This window comes from Ammospiza nelsoni, chromosome 21, assembly GCF_027579445.1.
Source record: "Ammospiza nelsoni isolate bAmmNel1 chromosome 21, bAmmNel1.pri, whole genome shotgun sequence".
NCBI lineage: Eukaryota > Metazoa > Chordata > Aves > Passeriformes > Passerellidae > Ammospiza > Ammospiza nelsoni.
In genome coordinates, this window is record NC_080653.1 from 616,479 (window position 1) to 634,138 (window position 17,660).

At 53.5% G+C, this 17,660-nt stretch overlaps 3 protein-coding genes across 6 annotated transcripts; all 3 read right to left on the reverse strand.

The window, feature by feature from the left end:
- Positions 1-2,902: 2,902 nt before the first annotated feature.
- LOC132082803 (schlafen family member 12-like) lies at positions 2,903-5,675 on the reverse strand. Its single transcript, XM_059487231.1, is given in 4 exon segments — positions 2,903-4,340; positions 4,653-5,229; positions 5,344-5,493; positions 5,495-5,675. Coding segments are annotated over 4 exon segments (1,104 nt in total). The 5' UTR covers positions 5,650-5,675; the 3' UTR covers positions 2,903-4,118.
- On the reverse strand, positions 4,395-10,970 carry BCL7B (BAF chromatin remodeling complex subunit BCL7B). 4 transcript variants are annotated; one of them, XR_009419838.1, is made up of 7 exons: positions 10,825-10,970; positions 10,433-10,508; positions 9,613-9,709; positions 8,468-8,638; positions 8,198-8,277; positions 5,978-6,780; positions 4,395-5,229 (listed from the first exon to the last, which is right to left on the reverse strand). XR_009419838.1 is itself a non-coding variant. In XM_059487093.1 (6 exons), the coding sequence occupies exons 1-6, from the start codon at positions 10,914-10,916 to the stop codon at positions 7,714-7,716; spliced, it is 609 nt and encodes a 202-aa protein (XP_059343076.1). In that variant the 5' UTR covers positions 10,917-10,970; the 3' UTR covers positions 6,782-7,713. The 4 variants fall into 4 exon arrangements, 2 of the variants coding, with proteins under 2 accessions (XP_059343076.1, XP_059343075.1); XR_009419837.1 differs by having other exon boundaries at positions 8,468-8,653; XM_059487093.1 differs by lacking the exons at positions 4,395-5,229; positions 5,978-6,780 and adding an exon at positions 6,782-7,806.
- Positions 10,971-11,422: 452 nt separating this feature from the next.
- On the reverse strand, positions 11,423-17,145 carry TBL2 (transducin beta like 2). Its single transcript, XM_059487192.1, has 7 exons — positions 16,968-17,145; positions 16,757-16,881; positions 16,295-16,479; positions 15,521-15,672; positions 14,310-14,436; positions 13,522-13,674; positions 11,423-12,061 (listed from the first exon to the last, which is right to left on the reverse strand). The coding sequence occupies exons 1-7, from the start codon at positions 17,095-17,097 to the stop codon at positions 11,605-11,607; spliced, it is 1,329 nt and encodes a 442-aa protein (XP_059343175.1). The 5' UTR covers positions 17,098-17,145; the 3' UTR covers positions 11,423-11,604.
- Between the last annotated feature and the right edge of the window lie 515 nt (positions 17,146-17,660).

Consider the following 17,660-nt stretch of genomic DNA (forward strand, 5'->3'; position numbering starts at 1 on the left):
ATCACCAATCAAAATAGGTGCCCCTGTTGCATTCCCCAGCAGCTGATAATAATTGTTTACCTTGTCTTCGGAGGCCTCTGGCCTCCCGAAGACACAGAAATCTGAAAGAAAGGATTTCTGTGGAGAAATGTCTGCGACATGGCGGCTCCCATCTCTGCCGCCTCTCTTGCATCCTGGTGGCATGGGGGGGCAGGTGCATCCCGAGAGCCCTGCCTCTGGTCCCCAGCCCAGAGGGGATGATGCCATGGGGCAGATGGGAGACACACCTGATGCATTTGCATTGCAGAGGCAGGGGGCACAGCGAGAAGCGACCATAGCTGGTTTGCGGTGGGAAACAAACATCTCCAGACCCCAGATGGGATTTCTGGAGAAGGCTTCTATTTCCCTGCTGCTGGCATGCCTCAGTGGTATTGGGGAAAGGAAGCGTGTCACCACCCGTGCTGCCATTGTGCTGGCAGCAGGGTGCAGGCCTGCGGGAATGCAGAGCCTGCTTTATGGGTTTGGCCTGGGCCGTTGGGCTCAGGAAGTTCCTGCGCTGGGCCCACTGCGTGGCCTCCTTATGTATTTGGGGATTCTGGTTTGTCCTACTGGACCTGGTCCCCCTGTTGTGGGCCAGTTTTGGGGTTCCTGGTCCATCATGGGCCAGGACCCCCAGGGCTTTTCCTTCTCTGGCACTGCTGTGCTCGGCTGCTGCTTTTTTGCTTTTCGATTAAAAAAAAAAAAATTTAAAATTAAATAAAAAAGATTGAAAACAGCGGGCAGCAGCTCTGAAGCACTGAAGCATTGAAGGGCCAGAAAAGGACATTCCAAAATTGTTTGAAATTGTTGTAAGACTGTCAATGGTTTTTGATAACTATTGATGGGATTCTTTTGCAGCAAAGGACCGAAAAGGACTCTCAGATGTCCAAAAGAAACAACTTCAGCTGATGGACTGTTCCTGAAACTCAGCTGCATGGACTTGAATTCTCTTTGCATTGTTTTTGGCATTTTTCTTAGATTGTAGGATTGTTTTAGTGATTTGTTAGTATTGTATATTTTACAGGTGAAGAAATTTCCTGTTCATTCCACATCAGCATTTTTCTTTATTTTATACAATTTAGAAAGGTGAGATGTCACAGACATTTTTTGACAGAAATCCTTTCTTTCAGATTTCTGTGTCTTCTGGAGGGCAGAGGCCTCAGAAGAGAACGTAAACAATTATTAGCAGATGCTGTGGAATGCAGCAGGGGCACCTTGATTGGCTCATGTCCCCATGTTTATAATTGGAGGCCAATCACGGGTGCAAGCTAGGGACTGAGTCCTTGGACACAACTTTGATATAGATTCTTTCTTTCTATTCTTAGCCTAGCAGCTCTGCAAACTTCTCTCTTTATCCTATTAGTATAGTCATAATGTATTATATATGATATATCAATAAATCCAGCCTTCTGATCTAGAAACAAGATTCACCGTCTCTCTCTCACCAGCAGCGACCCACTCAGGACGCTGTAATAATACTGCACTGCAAGTTGGAAGTCGAGGTCTAGGTTGTGCTCAAGAATGCTGGAAAACACCTTTCTGAGAAGAGCTGTCTTCCCAAAATGCAATTTTGCATTCTTTCCCAAAGTTCATTTTTAGCCTGCCACCATCTTGGGAAGGATATCTTGACTCACATGCCCGTACCACCATCTTGAGTGTACCTGTAGTGACTTCTGGCCATTATTGCCATCTTGAGTGCGGTGTGATGCAATTTCTGGTAAATTCTCACCATCTTGAGAGTAGCACTACAAGTTTGTTCTGGATCCACCATGTTGATTGTTACGGCACGTGACTTCCTGTCATGCTCGCCATCTTGAGAGTGGATTGATGCCAATTCCTGACTCCTCTACCATCTTGAGCACATTATCATCACAGAATCACAGAATCACTAGGTTGGAAGAGACCTTTAAGATCATCTAGTCCAACCCATTCCCTAAAACCACCTCAACTAAACCACGGCACTCAGTGCCACATCCAATCTTTTTTTTAAACGTGCCCAGGGATGGTGACTCCACCACCTCCCTGGGCAGACGATTTCAGTTCTTTATCATTCTTTCAGTAAAAAGCTTTTTCCTAACATCCCACCTAAGTTTCCCTTGGCACAGTTTAAGAATGTGTCCTCTCATTCTGTCGGTTGTTGCCTGGAAAAATAGACTATCCCCCCACCTGACGACAACCCTGTTTCAGGTAGTTGCAGAGAATGATAAAGTCACCTCTGAGTCCCCTTTCCTCCAGCCTAAACAACCCCAGCTCCCTCAGTGTTTCCTCGCAGGGCTTGTGCTCCAAGCCCTTCAAGTCATGTGACTTCCTGCAGCCAAAGCCCAACAGCACATGGCAAGAGCCCTCTTTCCTCATTTGGCTCACTACAACCCTCCTCAGCCACTGCCACTGCAGCTGGGTTCCACACCTGGTGCTCCCAGGCACCACATGTGCACCAGGGCCAGCAGGAGGCAGCGGTAGGCATGGAAAGCGCCTCAGTGACACTTTAACGAGTCACTCACTGTCTGTGCGAGGATTTCTTAGTTGCAGCACTGCTTTTTAGCTGCAGGTGGCCGCAGTGAGTCGTTTAGGTCATGGCACGTATGCCCATTTCTTAGTTGCAGTACTGCTTTTAGTCTGCAGGTGACACTACTGAGTCACTAAATAGCATATATGCGCAGTACCTCGTAGTTATCACCAAGTGGCAGCAGTGAGGTGGCAGCAGCGATTTAAGTCCCAACCAAGATATCACTGTTTTGGAATGACACACAACATGCTTTTTGCTTGAATAGACAGAGCTATCTTTATTGCCTTCATAGAGATCATATTTTCTCCCATTTTCAAGCCCTTTCTTTATTTTAAATTATATATACAAAAGGTACATTTGTATTTTCAAACGCTGTGTATTAAGATAATATGCATATTTAGAATTTCTTATACTCTTAAGATCCTGCATATAAAACAGTAGATAAAGGGTTGCATTTGGAAATCAATGTTTATAAAAATTATTCATATATATATATATATGTATAAAACATAAGAAAATTTACCATTTTTAACTACCCTAACCCTTACCCCTTACAACTGCACCTAACCCAGCAACTCAGTATCTCAGGAGCAGTTCAGAGGCAGCTGCCAGGAGCCCAAAGCCAGCCAGAGCCATAACTCGTGGCAGCTTTCATCTTGTAACAATCCTCCAATGTTCACAATTTTAGGAGGCAGAATCCCACTTTTAGCCCCAGGAGTGTGCTGCCTTCTGGTGACAGGCAAGGCGACCTGGTTCTGAGGAACAGCACGGCGACCCAAACTCTCCAGGGTCGCTCGGGCCAATGACACACGCAGACACCAATATGGTGGATGGTCAAAAGGCGTTTATTACTTCTTCTTGTGGGGTTTTATAGTCTAAGGGGTTCTCTACGTCAAAAGGGGGTCTGTCCTTATTATCTATGGTTAGTAAGGAATGGAAAATTACTGGGTAAGGAATGGAAGGTTACTAGCACTACTGTTAGTGGGGCCACACTCCTAGGGTAATCTCTTATCTTAGGGGAACAGGGGGTCCTGGCTTTCCGTGACATCGTGTAATCTTCTGAAGCGCCTATCCCTATCTACCACAGGAGTGTGACTGTGAATGTTAGCTCTTTTCCAGAGGAAGGAAAGCCTTGCAACCCTCTGTCTCAGGGACAGTTGAGACACAGCCCCCAGGAGTCCAAGGCCAGCCAAAGCCTGGCAGATTTCATCTGGAAGGAATCCTCTGATATTCACAAGTTTAGGAGGCAGAATCCCATTTTTGGATTACAGCGCCTGACCACAAATTGATGACCCTTTTCCATATGAAGGAAAGCCTGGCAACCCAGTGTCTTGTGGGCAGTTGTGTTCCAACCCAAACCACTCCATGATTCTACGATTGAGAGTGCTTCAAGAAGTCCTGCTGAATGAGTTCAGGGATAGAGGTGCCACTGCAGGCCAGTAACTGCACCATCATCCCAGTGCCTGTGGCTGGGCATGGGTCAAATGGCCCTTTCTAGGTGTGGTGAGAACACCCTGAAAAGAAGTTGATCTTTCCTCCTGAATGTTTGCAGCAGAACACAGAAATGAAGTTGATGCTAACATAAATGCGGGTTTTATTTATCTGGGTCTGCAGCTGTCATGAGCTCCATCCATTTCCGGCTGCTCAGTCTTTTAGTCAGTGCCCAGCTCCCTACACTCTCCTCCCTGATAGTGCCCAGCACCATCCAGAATTCGGGGTCACCATCGAGCACAGTGCAGCCAGATGACTCAATGTGCATGGCACAGGCATAGCCCTGTGAACAGCCTGCTTGGTCATAAACACCCAGGATGTGCACCTGTATTACAGTGACCTGAAGAGGTCTTCATGGTGAGAGAGAAGGACAAGAATCTTGTTTGATGATCAGAAGGCTGGATTTATTGATATATGATATATAATACATTATAACTATACTAAAAAGAATAAGGAGAGAATTTGTAGAGGCTGCTAAGCTAAGAATAGAATAGAAAAGAATGAATAACAAAGTTCTGTGTCCAGGGAATCTGTCCCCAAGCTTGGTCCTGTGATTGGCCCCCAATTGTAAACACGGAACGTGATCCAATCACAGGAGCACCTGCTACATTTCACAGCAGCCGATAACAATTGTTTACATTCTTCTTCTGGGGCCTTTGCTTCCCAGAAGATGCACAAATCCCAAAGAAGGGATTTCTATGAAAAAATGTCTATGACACACCTGGATCTGCACGCCAGCCCCAGAGCCACAGAAGTGATGGGCACACATTGAGCTGATGGCATCAGCTACTGTTTGTTCTAAAGCTACTTTCTCCATATTACTGTGGGTCCCAGTGACTTTACTGTTGTCATCCACACCAAAAAATAAATATCCACCCTCAGTGTTTGCAAAGGCAGAGACGTATTTAGGAAAGTTTTTTCTGATGTATTACAAGCTACTCTTTGTACTGTATTCCTTAAATTCAATATGTGTTGCCTGTGTGAAACCCAGGACCTCCCCAACCAGCACTTCATCTTTCTTTATAAACCTGACCACAGTATCTTGGATGTTGTGCTCTTGGATGTTTGGAGGAGTCTCTTTTGCTCCCCCATCAAAACTCAGCTGAGCTCTCTTGGGGGTCAGTCCATTCTCTTTGCAGCACTTGACACAGTTTTTCTTTCTCAGGAATTCAGGAGCTTCTCTGGAAGTCACAGGATAAACCAACGTGCCAGACCTATAAAACAAATCAGTGGTTAAGCTGCAGCGGTGCAACTTTGTGGCTGCACCTCCCAGCTCCGGGCCTCAACAGCTCCATGTTTTAACAAAAAGCAGCAGGTTACTCCCCTGCTGCATCCGTGCAAAGTATGGATGAGCCTTTCTTCTGCCAGTGCAATCCCTGAGGCTCGTCTCTATGTCTCCACAAATGCCATGCTCCCAGAAGTCATTTCTGTCCTCACTCTCCATTCTCAAAATTCCTCCTCCTGAATTCAGCAATGCACGCTGCTGCTATGGAAAAGACTTTTTCTGCTTTCTGATTGCTAGACTTCTTCTTTCTGGAACTCTTTCCTAAAAGCGTTTTCCCAATAACTACCAACACATCAGGATAGTTTGTGGTCAAATTAATCGGCAGCTGCCTCTCTTGGCTGGCAATCATGATCCTGAAATATTATTAAAACCATGATTATCATAGAATTGTTAGGGTTAGGAAACCTTTCTGAGACCATGGAGTCCAATTGGTCCCACAGCACTGCCAAGACCACCACTAACCCACGTCCCTCCCCTCGTGCCACATTTACACATCTGTTAAATCCCTCCCCAGGTAGTGATTCTATCAGTGGCCTGGGCAGCCTGTGCCAGAGCTGGAGAACCCTTTCACTGAAGAAACTTTTCCCTGATGTTCAACCTAAATCTCTCCTGAGAAAACTCAAGATTGTTTCCCCTCATGCCACTCCTTGTTCTGTGGGAGCAGAACCCAACCTCACCTTGCTTGCACTCTCCTGTCAGGGAGTCCTGCAGAGCAAGAAGGTCCCCCTTGAGCCTCCTTTTCTCCAGACTGAGTCTCCCAGGTTCTTCAGCTGCTCCTTATCAAACGTGCTCCAGACCATTCCCTAGCTCCACTACCCTTCACTGGACATGAAGAGAAGGGCATACACGCAATATCGGGATCAAGAAAACTTGGGAAAAAGGAAACACTGGATAATGAAAGTGAAAATTAAAATAATTTATTACAAGGGCAGTCAGGTCTGAGCGGGCTTGGTGCGGAGGCCGCGGCGTAACGATGGGAATTGCTTGGGCGGTCTGGCACTACTCTGAAGTCACGTCGAAACCACATCCCCGCCTCCGGAAGTCGCGGCCGATTTTTCCCGGCCCCCGCGGTACCTGAGGGCGAAGAGCCCCGCCCCGCGGGCAGAGTCCCTGGGGTGGGCGGGGGCGGCTGCGGAGCGGGCAAAGCCCCGGGCCGGGGCCACGGTCGGAGCCGCTGCGCAGGGCTGAGGGGCCGTCCCGGGCTCCTCTTCCCTCCCCACCCGCCCCCGGCCGGCCCCGCCGGGCGCCAGTGCCGCCTCGTCTCGGGGCCGTCCTCCGCCGCTCCAGACAGCGCCGGCGACCGGCAGGGAGGAAAGTGTGGAGAACGGGGACCGGGCGCTGACCGAACTTCCCGGGGAATCGGGCTCCGGGCCGGCTCTGTGGGCGCCGCAGGCGGCGAGTGCCGGCACAGGGCTCCGTTTGGAAGAAACTTCTCTTCCCACGCGGTCCCTCCCCACTCGGCCGACATCGTGCTCTGCATCTGTATTTCAAAGTTTAATTTTAAAAATATTCTATTCAGTGCTAAAATAACTTTCCACTTCCACGCGCGGCCGCGCCTCCAGCTTCACCAGGCTCGATCACAGACTCGGCGGGACATGCAGTGGCAGCGGGGGGAGAGTTGGGGCTAGGGGGGCAGCGGGTATTGGGAGGCGGCAGAGCCCCAGGGCGGGAGCGCTTCCCGGGAGCTCCAGCACCCTGCTGCTTCCTTTCCCACCTCGGAGATAGCGGGTACCTAGGCCGGGGCAAGGCCCTCCAGCATAGGGCAGCGGCTCCTCCTGCTCTGCAGGCTCCCGGGGGACTGCAAATTCCACTCGGCTGGAGTTGTGCCCCGAGGCAGAGCCGAGGCCGGTCAGGACCTGCCCTCTGGGAGGGGAAAGCGCTCCCCTCTCTCCCAGCATGAATGGCTTACACTAGCAGCTTATTGCACAGCGTCCCAGTGGGTCCCTGCTGGCCGCTCCCTCACTGCCCCCCACACCCATCATCACCTGCTCCCACAACCGAGTGAACACATCACCTGGAGCAGGTGGAAGGTGCCTCTCCTGTTCCCAGCACCCAGGGGAAGGGCAGGCAGGGGAGCCACAAGCAGGCAAACAGCATCTGCCAAGTGTCCTGGGGACCATGGAGAGCAGGGAGCCCCATGGAGAACCCCCCTCCACATGCAGCCCACCCAGCAGAGAGCCCCAGCTCTAGGGGCAGGGAGCAGGGAGAGAGAGAGCCAATAAATAGAGGCAAATTTGCAGGTACTGGCAGCAGCCCCATCCATCGGGCAGGGCAGGATAGGGCAGGGCAGGGCGCACTTGATGCGAGTGGTGGGAGCCCCGACACTGGGGAAGGGGCAGGCTGGAGGGAAGCACTGGTCCTGGGGGGCCAGGTGGCTCTGCAAGGGGCTGGCGAAGGTGCCAGGCCAGGCAGGTTAGCTCTCTGAGGCTGTGTGGCACACAGAGTTCTGGTCAGCACAAAATCTCTTCAGAGGTGGCGCACCAGAGTCCTCATCCTCTTCAGTTACCTGCAAGAGCCAGAGGTCACAGGCAGTGACACTGAGCTATTCACACCTAGACAAGGCTGTGTCACACTATGGGGACAGCCCAGGCTGTCACCCATGCACAGGCCCCAGGGCACCAGGAATGGCAACCCACTCCAGCCCTGCAGCCTGCCAGAACTGTCATTTTCCCACATCCCCATATCCTTCCCTCACACTCCAACACTTGATCTGAACCAAGGAATAAAGACTAAAGCTCAGGAAACCAGGAGGTTCTGGGAGCTCCCAGGGGCACTTCGGGACTGCAGAGCAAGTCCATCCACCAAGATGCTTCTGCTACAAGAAGCAGGAACAATGGTCAAAGGGCCAATCTAGGTCCATGCACATTTAGAGATGGTTTGAATCCTCCTTCTCTTACCTGAGTCTCAAGGGGGACTGGCTCTTCCTTTGTGAGAGTGGGAGGCTCATCTGCCACTTCTGAGGAAGGCAGGGAGGGCTCTGGGGAGAACAGGTGGGTCAACAAAAATGCACACCTCGCACCCAGGTCAGTGCTGACCGAGGACAGAACACCTAGCTAAAGAAGTCCCCAATGCCCTGTCAGCTTCCAGCAGTGCCATGGCCACCCACTGAACCACCACGTTCCCTGATCCCACCCATCTGCCTCCTCCCTTCTCAGCCCAGCACCCACCTTCCAGGGTCTCCTGCCCCAGGGTAGGAGGCTGTGAGTCGTCTGTGCGGAAGTCAGATGTGTGGGCAGGACTCATGGACTCACTCTGTTGAGGACTGGGGCTGGAGTTGGGACTGCTGTCCACCTTGAGCTGGTATACATCAGACAGGGAGCTCTGGTTGCTGTTCTCATCTGCAGAAACAGCACCTGGTGAAAAAGAGCACCTTGACGCAGGGGCACAGGCAGCTCAGGGCGGCACTGGAAGCCGGGGTCTTGCTGAGAAGGCAGAGCACAGTCAGAGAGTTAAACAGGGGATTCACTGTTCCACATCAGCCTAAGGGCTGTCAGGCACAGGACTGAGTCCTCCAGAACACAGTGGGAATCATATACACAACTGGCCATGGGAGAGGGAATGTTCCTGCCCTGGGAATGAGAATGAGCACTGCCAAACCCCACATCTGCAGCTTGGGAGGGCCCTGGGCATCCAAGGGCAGGAATCTCCTGCTGTGTACCACGGTTTTGTTCCTCCTCTGTGAAGCAACACAAGGAATAATGCTCAGCACCATTGAAGAAGCAGGCCTGGCACACACCTTGCCAAAGTGCAGACCTGCAACATAACCCCACCACATCTGGGAGCGCCCGCAAATTTTCCTTAGCCACAGACAGAGCAGGTGCTGGGCAGATGTGTACACTACCTCAGCAGCAAGTCTGGCGCTGCTGAAACCTCTCCTGGCTGCACCACAATGCCTAGACCAAGAGCAAGGCCAGGGACAGCCTTTGCCCCTTCACCCTAAGGTCCATGGAAGTAACTTTGGGAAAAGCAAGCTTGGCTGCAGGTGGCTATTGGCCTCTCCCCAGCAGAGCATGGAAAGGGGGGATCAGGAAACCCCACTTCTCCAGTTGGCTGTGAAGCTTCCCACAGAAGATACCAGAAACAGCCCATTAAGACTCTCTAACAGCAAAAATGAACAGTTTGGACAGGGACAATCCAGAAGTGGATCAGCCCAACTCCACAGCTCAACCTCACTGTTCTCCACTCCATGCCAGTGCTCAGGGGCAAGCACTGCTCTTCTCCATATTGGCAGCACACAGAACCAACAATGTCCCAGCTGCTGTACAGCCTTGGAGTCTTTCCCCACGTTGAAGGCAGCTCAGCCCAGACCCACCTTGGAACTCCAGAAGGAGGGAGGAGTTGGCAGAGGTGTCAGCTGGGAAGCCATTGGCTTCTCGGGCCGTGCTGCTACTCGATTTGGATTTCTCTTTCTTGAGGAGAGAAAGAAAAGCACAAACACAATGTCAGAGAAACATATGCTGCTCCAGAGGAGCCATTCCCCTTTCTGTCTCCAGATGCCCAGAGGGATGTGCTCAAGCTGGCCTCTTCCCTTGGCTTTGGGGGCACATTCCTAAGTGAGAGGCAAAACTCCATCTATGAAGGGACTGGGAATCAGGAAAGAGAGGAGGAGCTGATGCCCATCTAGGAATGTCACCAAGTAAAGCAAATCCTTGGAGAAGTCAAGCAGAAGCAGGAGGGGTCTGAAGAGAGCTCAGGGGATTCGATAGTTCAGGGGAGGATCAGGTTGGCTGAAGGGGCTCTTTGGGGCTGGGGGTTGCCCAAGAAGGCCTGACAGGAGCTCATGGGGCTTCAGAAGGGTGGGGTTCGGGGGTCAGCTTGGAGAGGGATCAAGGGCTTAGAGGCACTCGGGGGATCTCGATAGGGCAGGAGGGACTCGGTCGGGCCTCAAAGGTGCTCAGCAGGGCTGGGAGGGCTCAGGTGCTGGCTTGGGGAGGGCTCAGGGGTCGACTTGGAGGGGACACAAGGGGGTTTGGTGGCGTCCGGAAGAACTGGGGGGCTCGGAGGTGGCTCGGGGGGCTTCGGTGGTCGGTAGGGCTGGGGGAGGCTCAGAGCTCAGCTTAAGGGGGGTTGTTAAGGGAGCTAGGCTGGCTGTGGGCGGTGGCTCCCGGCCCATCTCCACCAGCGGTACCCACCTCCTTACTGTCCGCCACTGGCACCCACTTGAATATCCGCAGAGACGTGTCGCCCACCGTCACCCACTTCTTCTCCCTGCGGGACACAACGCTGACGGACCGGACCGGGCCTGGGGCACCATGGCAACAAACCCCGCCATCCCGCCACGCTCCGGTTGGCCCAGAGGAGCGTCAGCTCAGCACCGCGCAGCACTACCCCCTGCCCCCCGCACTATGATTGGCTGGGCCAACCGCCCTTCACAGTCGCTTCCCTCCCCGCCACGCTCCCATTGGCTGCCGCCCCTCCGCCCGCACCCGCTGGTTGGGCGCGCACTCTCGAGTCGCACCCCGCGGTGCGGTGATTGGCTGCGCGCGGGTGGCAAGGCCCTCCCCCCCTGCGGGCCCGCCCTCACCATCTGCGGACGCGCTCGATGGCTGCCATCACCTTCTTGATGTCATCTTTGGCGCGGCTGCGGGTCTCGGCCCGCACCGAGCGCCCCGACATGGCGCACGCAGCCCCGCAGCACCGGCCCCGCCGCACCCGCCGGCGCACCCGGCCCCGCGCACGCGCCCTGCGTGGCCCGCCCGCGCGCTGCGCTTCCTGCGTCACCACGCCCGACACGCCCCGGCTGCTGCGCCTGCGCAGGCATAGACGCCCTACAGTGGGCACGGAAACGACGCGCAGGCGAGGCGACAGTGCACCGCCATCTTCCTTTGGGGCAGGTCCCGCCGCACACTACCGTGAGATCACCCTGAGATCCCGGGCCGGGGGAATGCTGCACCGTTACCGCACTGCCCCGTTCCCTGAAGCAGAGTCCCCACCGTTTAGCATCAACACTGAGCTTTGGCAGCTCTCTTGAAAAAAAAAAAAAATAACCAATCAAAAAACCTACCCCAAATCCACACAACTCCCGTTTCTAAGCTCAGGAGAACTCGTAGGCATTGGCTTAGCAATCGATTTCATAGGATACTGATGATCGAAGCCCGGGAGGAAAACAACACAAGAGTGTGGAGTGTGACACTGGGAGACGCCACTGTCCCCAGCCCTGTCCCACCTATCACACAGCACGCAAGGAAGGACCTGGGCACTCTTTTATTACTGCTGTTCACAGTTACTAAAAAAAAAAACCAAACCAAAACAAAACAAAACATCTCCAAGGCAGAGCACAGTTGCCTCCTGCTTTACAGGTAGCTTAGTGCTTCTTGCCATAGATGGCAGCCAATGCTTTGCGAGCACTGGAGATCTGCTGCTCCAGCCTCTCCTGCGTGGCTTTGTTCCCAGTTTTTTTCAGCATGGCCTCCATCTCCTCCACCACGGCACGGTGCCCGGCAGTGTTGTGGAGGACACAGATAGCGCGGTCCCCACAGGACACGACATAGCGGCCAGTGGTATCAAATGCAAGGTCTGTGATACAGTGGCTGTGCACGCCAAGAAAACGCTCCTCCTCCTCACCGCGCTGTGTGTTGTACACCACAATGTCTGTGCCGCTCGCCACAGCGACCGTGCGGCCGTCAGGGGACAGAGCAATGCGGCATGGCTCCAGCACTGCACACTGCCCTGTCAGAAGCAGGTGTGGGTCCTGCTGCTTCTTGTACTCCACATCTGTGTCCCAGAACTTCCATGTGCCATCCTTTGACACGGTCGCCATCCTGCAGCCAAGAGAGCACAGTGAGTGCATGGAAAAAGGGTGGCACCTCTTAACCTCCACAGAGGATTCCTGGTTCATGGACAGGGCAGAGTATCTCTTGGGAAGTGTGAGTCTATACACAGATACAGTCTCGGTTCTTTTTCCAAAGCAAAAAAGCCTACCACTAGACCAGGCTGCTCCAACACAGCCTTGAACACTTCCTGGGATGGGGCAGCCACATCTTCTCTGGGCAACCTGTGGCAGGGCCTCACCATCCTCACAACCAAGCCTTCCTTCCTAATATCCCACTTAACCCACTCTCTATCAGTCTGAAACCAATCCCCCTTATCTTGTCACTCCAGGCCCCTGTAAATAATCTCTCTCCCATCTTTCTTGTCAGTTCCCTTCAGGTCCTAGAAAACCACAATTACATAACCTGAAGCCTTCTGTTTTCCAGGCTAAGCAATTCCAATTCTCTCAGCCTTTCCTCATACCAGAGCTGCTCCATCCCTCTGATCATGTTGGTGTCTCCACTAGACTCACTCCAGCAGCTCCAAGTCCTTCCTGTGCTGGAGAACTGGAGGCAGCTCTGCAAGTGGGGTCTTACCTGAGAGTGGAGCAGAGGGGCAGAATTCCACTCTCCCTTGTTACCCACGCGCTGTGGGATCAACCCAGAGGAGTTTCTGAGCTGGGTCATGTCCACTTCTCACTCACAAGCACCCCCAGGCTGCTCTCAGTCTGTTCATCCCCATCTTGGATACTGGGGGTTGCCCTGCTCTGTTTGGGCAGCCAGTCAGGAGTCTGATGGCTCAGCCTGGATGCCGCAATCTTCCCAGAGAGAGATGCCACAAGAGACAATTTTCTAGGAGTCTCAGGCAGTCCTTCAACTGCTGGGTAACCTCAGCAAGGGGCAGGCAATTCAGCTCTGAGCAGTGATTTCAGCTCTGCCTTGCTAAGTGTACCCTGGCCAACACAGGGACAAAGAGACAGGAGCATCGTGTGGTTATTCCACAGGGGTAGCCTTTATTCCAGCACCCTGCCAAGGAGGCCAGGGATAGCAGCTCCCCCCTGAACGGGGCAGCAGCAGGGGTTTTTATGGGGAAAACTGGGAGTGGTACAAAGGGGAAAAACCAATCGGTCCCAACAAATTTACATGGGCTTCCAAAGCATGCTGGGAACTCACCATGACCAAAGAGGATTTCTCTGTCCAGGAGGGTTTGAGAAGATCTTATCATAACTTATTCAAGGGATACCTCTCCAAGGGAGAGGGTTGGCATGCCTATCTGTCTCCACACTGATCCAGGTGCAGCATCAGCACTTGGTCTTGTTAAACCACATGAGATTCCTATAAGCAGGGTGGCCAGATTTGGCTCCCCAGAGCAGTGTTTTACCCCCTGCAGCTCAGTGGTGCAGCTGGTGAACACTGAAAGAGATGAGCTTACATGTCCTTACAGTAACTAAGAGCAAGTAACACACACATACCTCCTTGAGTCGTTGGAGAAGGAAAAGGATTGTACACCAGCAGTGTGGCCCTTCAACTCAAAAGCCCTGGTCACCTCCCTGAAGTCTCCGTTCTTGCTAAAACACACCACCCATACCTTCACATCAGGGGTAAAGCCACAGGATGCCACAAACCTGTGTGAAGGAATAAGCAGACACACAGATTGCCTCTTACAGAGAACCTGAGCGAGGCAGGGCCACAGCTCTGCAAACCTGTCCTGACTCCTGCACTCAAGTCTGGTCATCTTAATTTCAATTTTTCCCTGAAACCTGGCTGGTAAAGGGAACAGTAAGGAAGGACACCAGAACAGCTCAGGAATGAGAAACTCTCTGGTCAAAGTAGAAGAGCTAAATGCTTTTTAGCCCCAACCTCCTCATGCCAGGAGCAAGGCAAATCAACCAACAGCAGCAAGTGATTTCCCCAAAAAACAGATCTCCCAGAAATAAAACCTTTATTTTTATAATTAACCTTTAAGAGGTCACAGACAAGTTCAAAATGCTGTTTTCTTTGCATAAGCCATTTGCTCTGTCCCACCCCTGCAATGTGAGGCCAAAGCTGTTCTCAGGTTACCAGAACAGTAGCACTGAGGCAAGATGACAGAACAAGAGTGCTTGACCCCACATCAGCTCCACCTCCTGGGAGGTCAAAATACCTTTTTAAACTGTGGAACCCTCAGAAAGTTACATTACAATAGCAACTAACTGCCAATGGTCTGAACTGATGTTATCCCTGTTCGAAGGAGCAGCCTGAAATCCTGCCTGTCACTCACCTCCCACAGGGTGACACTGTGGCATAGGCATTGTTCATCTGGTTGGTGTTAATGCTGGCCAGGACTTCGCCCTTTGGGCTCCAGATCAGGATGGTGGTGTCACTGGAAGCTGTCATGATAAACTTCCCTGGGAAAAAAAAGGCAAAGATCAGGAGAGCCCCCAGACCTAACACTACACAGACTCAATGAAGCCCCAGGATAACCTCTCCCTGCAGCTGGAGAAAACCAGCAGCAGCACCAAAATCCAGGGAGTATCAGCCTCCTAAGACAGGGTAAAGAGCGGTATCACAAGACTCAGCTCCTGGTTATGCCTCAGTACTCCCCTGGCTCCTGAGCAGGCAGGAGGCACTGAACCCATGTGTGCCCTGTACTCAGAACCCTGAACACCACAAGCAGAGCTGGGACCCCCACATGCAGCCCCACTGGGCTGTGCCACAAACAAGAACAAACACTTCATCTGACCTGCATGCCCAAAATCAGCTTGAGGATAAGCACCTTTCAAGCTGTGGACTGCAGACAGGCAACTGAATCCCAGTCACAACACCATGATCCATGATTGCTGGTTGTGCCCATGCTGGACTGCTGCTTGTTCCCACTTCCCCTTTGCCACCTCAGCCCAGGCAGGGAGTTGCCTGTTTACCTTCCAGGTACTTGGTTTAAGTTTTCACTTTCACAGCTCCAGTCTCAGTTAACATTTTTCCTGCTCTCCTATTACAGAGGTGAACTCACATCCACCTGCTTCCAATTGCCACTGGCACATACCTGACACATTAATCCATGAAGCCCTCACCACTAAAATGTAATTTCCACCCATCCACCCCCATCTCTGTTCTAGATGATCCCAGAAGTTCAAGATAGACCATATTAACTCACTAGAGAGATTTCTGACTGGTTAAAGAGAGACCGGCAGCCCAGAGAACAGCAATCCTCTCAATATTGAGACCAGACCTCTTTGCAACAGCATCCCTGGAAATGTAAATTAAGAAACTGTGCATATTGGGGAGCTGGTTACAGGGATATTATTGGTGTGAAAACAACACCTTTTGGTTCAGTCGGCAGCAAATTAAGTTAAAAAAAACTAATAGACTACAAAGCTCAGTACTGGTGCTGTCCACAGCCCTGAGAACGCCAAAAACTCTAACACTTTGAATCCAGCAGCTTCACAAGGAAATCAAAGCTGTACTGGAGAGGTGATCAGCTCATTTCCATACCTGTCTCTGCAATCCCTATGTTAATGACAGGAGCCTTGTGCTTCTTTGGGAAGTCCCCAGAAGTCGCAGTGAAGGTGAAGCTGCCGTCATCCTTCTTGGTCATCTTGTAGACACGAATGGTCTCAGCATTGGCCAGCCAGACAATAAAAGCCCTGTGGAGGGAGAGGCTCTGAGCCCCAGCTCAGCCCAGGTCACTCAGGGGCACCTGGGAAGAGGGATATGCTGCCACGTAAAAATATTTACAAGGGCACCAACTTCTCTCCCTATGTTGGCTCAACTGCAACACTGAATGAAAAAGAATGAAATTTATTATCCACACCAGGAAACAAGATCCCTTCTTTTCTTTCGGAAAGAGACCAAAAAGCCAAAAGATATTCTTCTGCCAGATTTCCCACCCAGCAAGAGCTCCCCTGACCACTGGAGAGACTCAGCAGCACATTCCAGCTGCACTGTCAGCTGGCAGTGATGTCAACAGGTACCTTCCATGGGGGCAGCAAGCTGTGCGCAGAGATATTTGCCCTGAAAACCACATTAACCCACCAGGAGCTGGACTAGACGAACTCCAGAGGTTCCCTCCAACTCGAACTACTGTGATTCTGTGATTAAATGCCAGCTGCTCTCAGAAAAGGCCATAAGTCAATGATATCGTGATGACCCAGTGAGAGATGCTGCCTCCACCCATCCCAGAGCAACACCACTGATCCCACCACAGCTTGGTCGTGAGATTGGCGGCTCTGCAGGACATCCCGGTGCTAGTACAAGGTCCGGCCATACCGTGAGTCGGGGCTGAGGCGGACGAGCTCGGCGTGGTCCAGCCCCATGTTGACGCGCAGGCAGCGGTGGTCCCGCCCTGCCAGGTCCCGGATGCTCCACAGCCGCACCGTGCGGTCCTCAGAGCATGATGCCAGGTACTTGCCGTTGCTGCTGAAGTCCAGGCAGGTGACCGGGCTGCTGTGGCCCTGCAGACAGAGAGTTGTCACGAAGGACGCGGGAGGGTATGGGGAGGAGCAGCAGGACACCAGCACCGGGGGGGGGGGGGAAGAGGGACACCGGCACAGGCACGACACCAGCATCGAAAGGGATGCCTGCACCGACTCCGGCAGGACAACGGCAGGGGGGGAAGGGGAGGCGGGGGGACGGGGTACCGGCGGGACACCAATATCGAGGGGGACACCGATACCGAGGAGCCACTGGCATCAGCACCGGGAAGGCACCGGCCCCGTGCACACGCGGTACCTTGAGGGCAGCCACCAGCAGCCGGTGTGCGAAGCTGTGCTGGTGCGACTTCTCCCTGCGAGCCCTCGCCGCCGGCTTCGCCTTCCGCGGCTCCTCTGGCCTGGCGTGCCCGTTCGCCCTGGGTTCTGCGGCAGGGGAGGGGTCGGTGGGTACGGTTCAGCTACGCTCCGCTCCGCGCTGCCCGGTGCCCCACTGTCCGCACGGTACTTACCGTACTGCGGGGCGGTGGGGGTCTCCCGCGGAGCAGAGCGGTGCAGCGCGACCCCCAGCAGCAGGACCAGCATGAGGACGATGAGGGCGCCTGGCAGCACCGACCCGCCCAGCCCTGCCACCGCCTCCATATTCCCGCCGCCGCGTCAGCGGCTGGTTCCAGGAGGGGGGAAATTTCCGTGTGCGCATACGCGGCCCCGGTAATACGCGCAGGGCGGCCCCTGGCGGTGGTACTGCACCCTCCACCCCGGCCGTCCCCCATTCAGCAAAGGACACCCCTCACTCCCCCGCCCAGTCCCTGTTCTCAGCCCTTGCCTCCCACAAAGCCCCGTAAACCCCCCTAGACCCTCTTCTAACACTCCCCCAGCACCTGAGCACCCCAGCCCGTGCCTTCGACGGAGCCCGGGCTCCTCTCATCCCAGCTTCTACGTCCCCCTCACCCCGGTCCCCGCCCACATGCTCCCCAACCCCGGCTCTCCTCCAGTTCCTGCTCCCCCAGGTCCCGGCCCTCAACCTCCCCAGCTCTTACCTTAACCCCGCCCCCTGCCCCCACCAGTCCCTGCCCGCACTTCCCTTCACCCCCCCCCCCCCCCCCGCCACAGCCTCTTCCTTCACTTGCCCCCAAGCTCGGTTTCCCTCATTTCCCCCAGCCCCTGGCCCCACTCCCAGTCCCGGCTTTCACGGCTTCCGGTGT

What these genes read in the sequence shown, in the direction of transcription:
- BCL7B (XM_059487092.1), bottom strand. Translation starts at nt 10,916, where the DNA reads ATGTCGGGGCGCTCGGTGCGGGCCGAGACCCGCAGCCGCGCCAAAGAT. An exon ending in ATCGAGCGCGTCCGCAGATG is followed by an intron (nt 10,509 to 10,824) that starts GTGAGGGCGGGC and finishes TGTGTCCCGCAG; the next exon opens with GGAGAAGAAGTGGGTGACGG. An exon ending in CCTCCTTCTGGAGTTCCAAG is followed by an intron (nt 8,654 to 9,612) that starts GTGGGTCTGGGC and finishes CTTTTTCACCAG; the next exon opens with GTGCTGTTTCTGCAGATGAG.
- TBL2 (XM_059487192.1), bottom strand. Translation starts at nt 17,097, where the DNA reads ATGGAGGCGGTGGCAGGGCTGGGCGGGTCGGTGCTGCCAGGCGCCCTC. An exon ending in CCCCACCGCCCCGCAGTACG is followed by an intron (nt 16,882 to 16,967) that starts GTAAGTACCGTG and finishes CCCCTGCCGCAG; the next exon opens with AACCCAGGGCGAACGGGCAC. An exon ending in TGCTGGTGGCTGCCCTCAAG is followed by an intron (nt 16,480 to 16,756) that starts GTACCGCGTGTG and finishes CTCTGTCTGCAG; the next exon opens with GGCCACAGCAGCCCGGTCAC.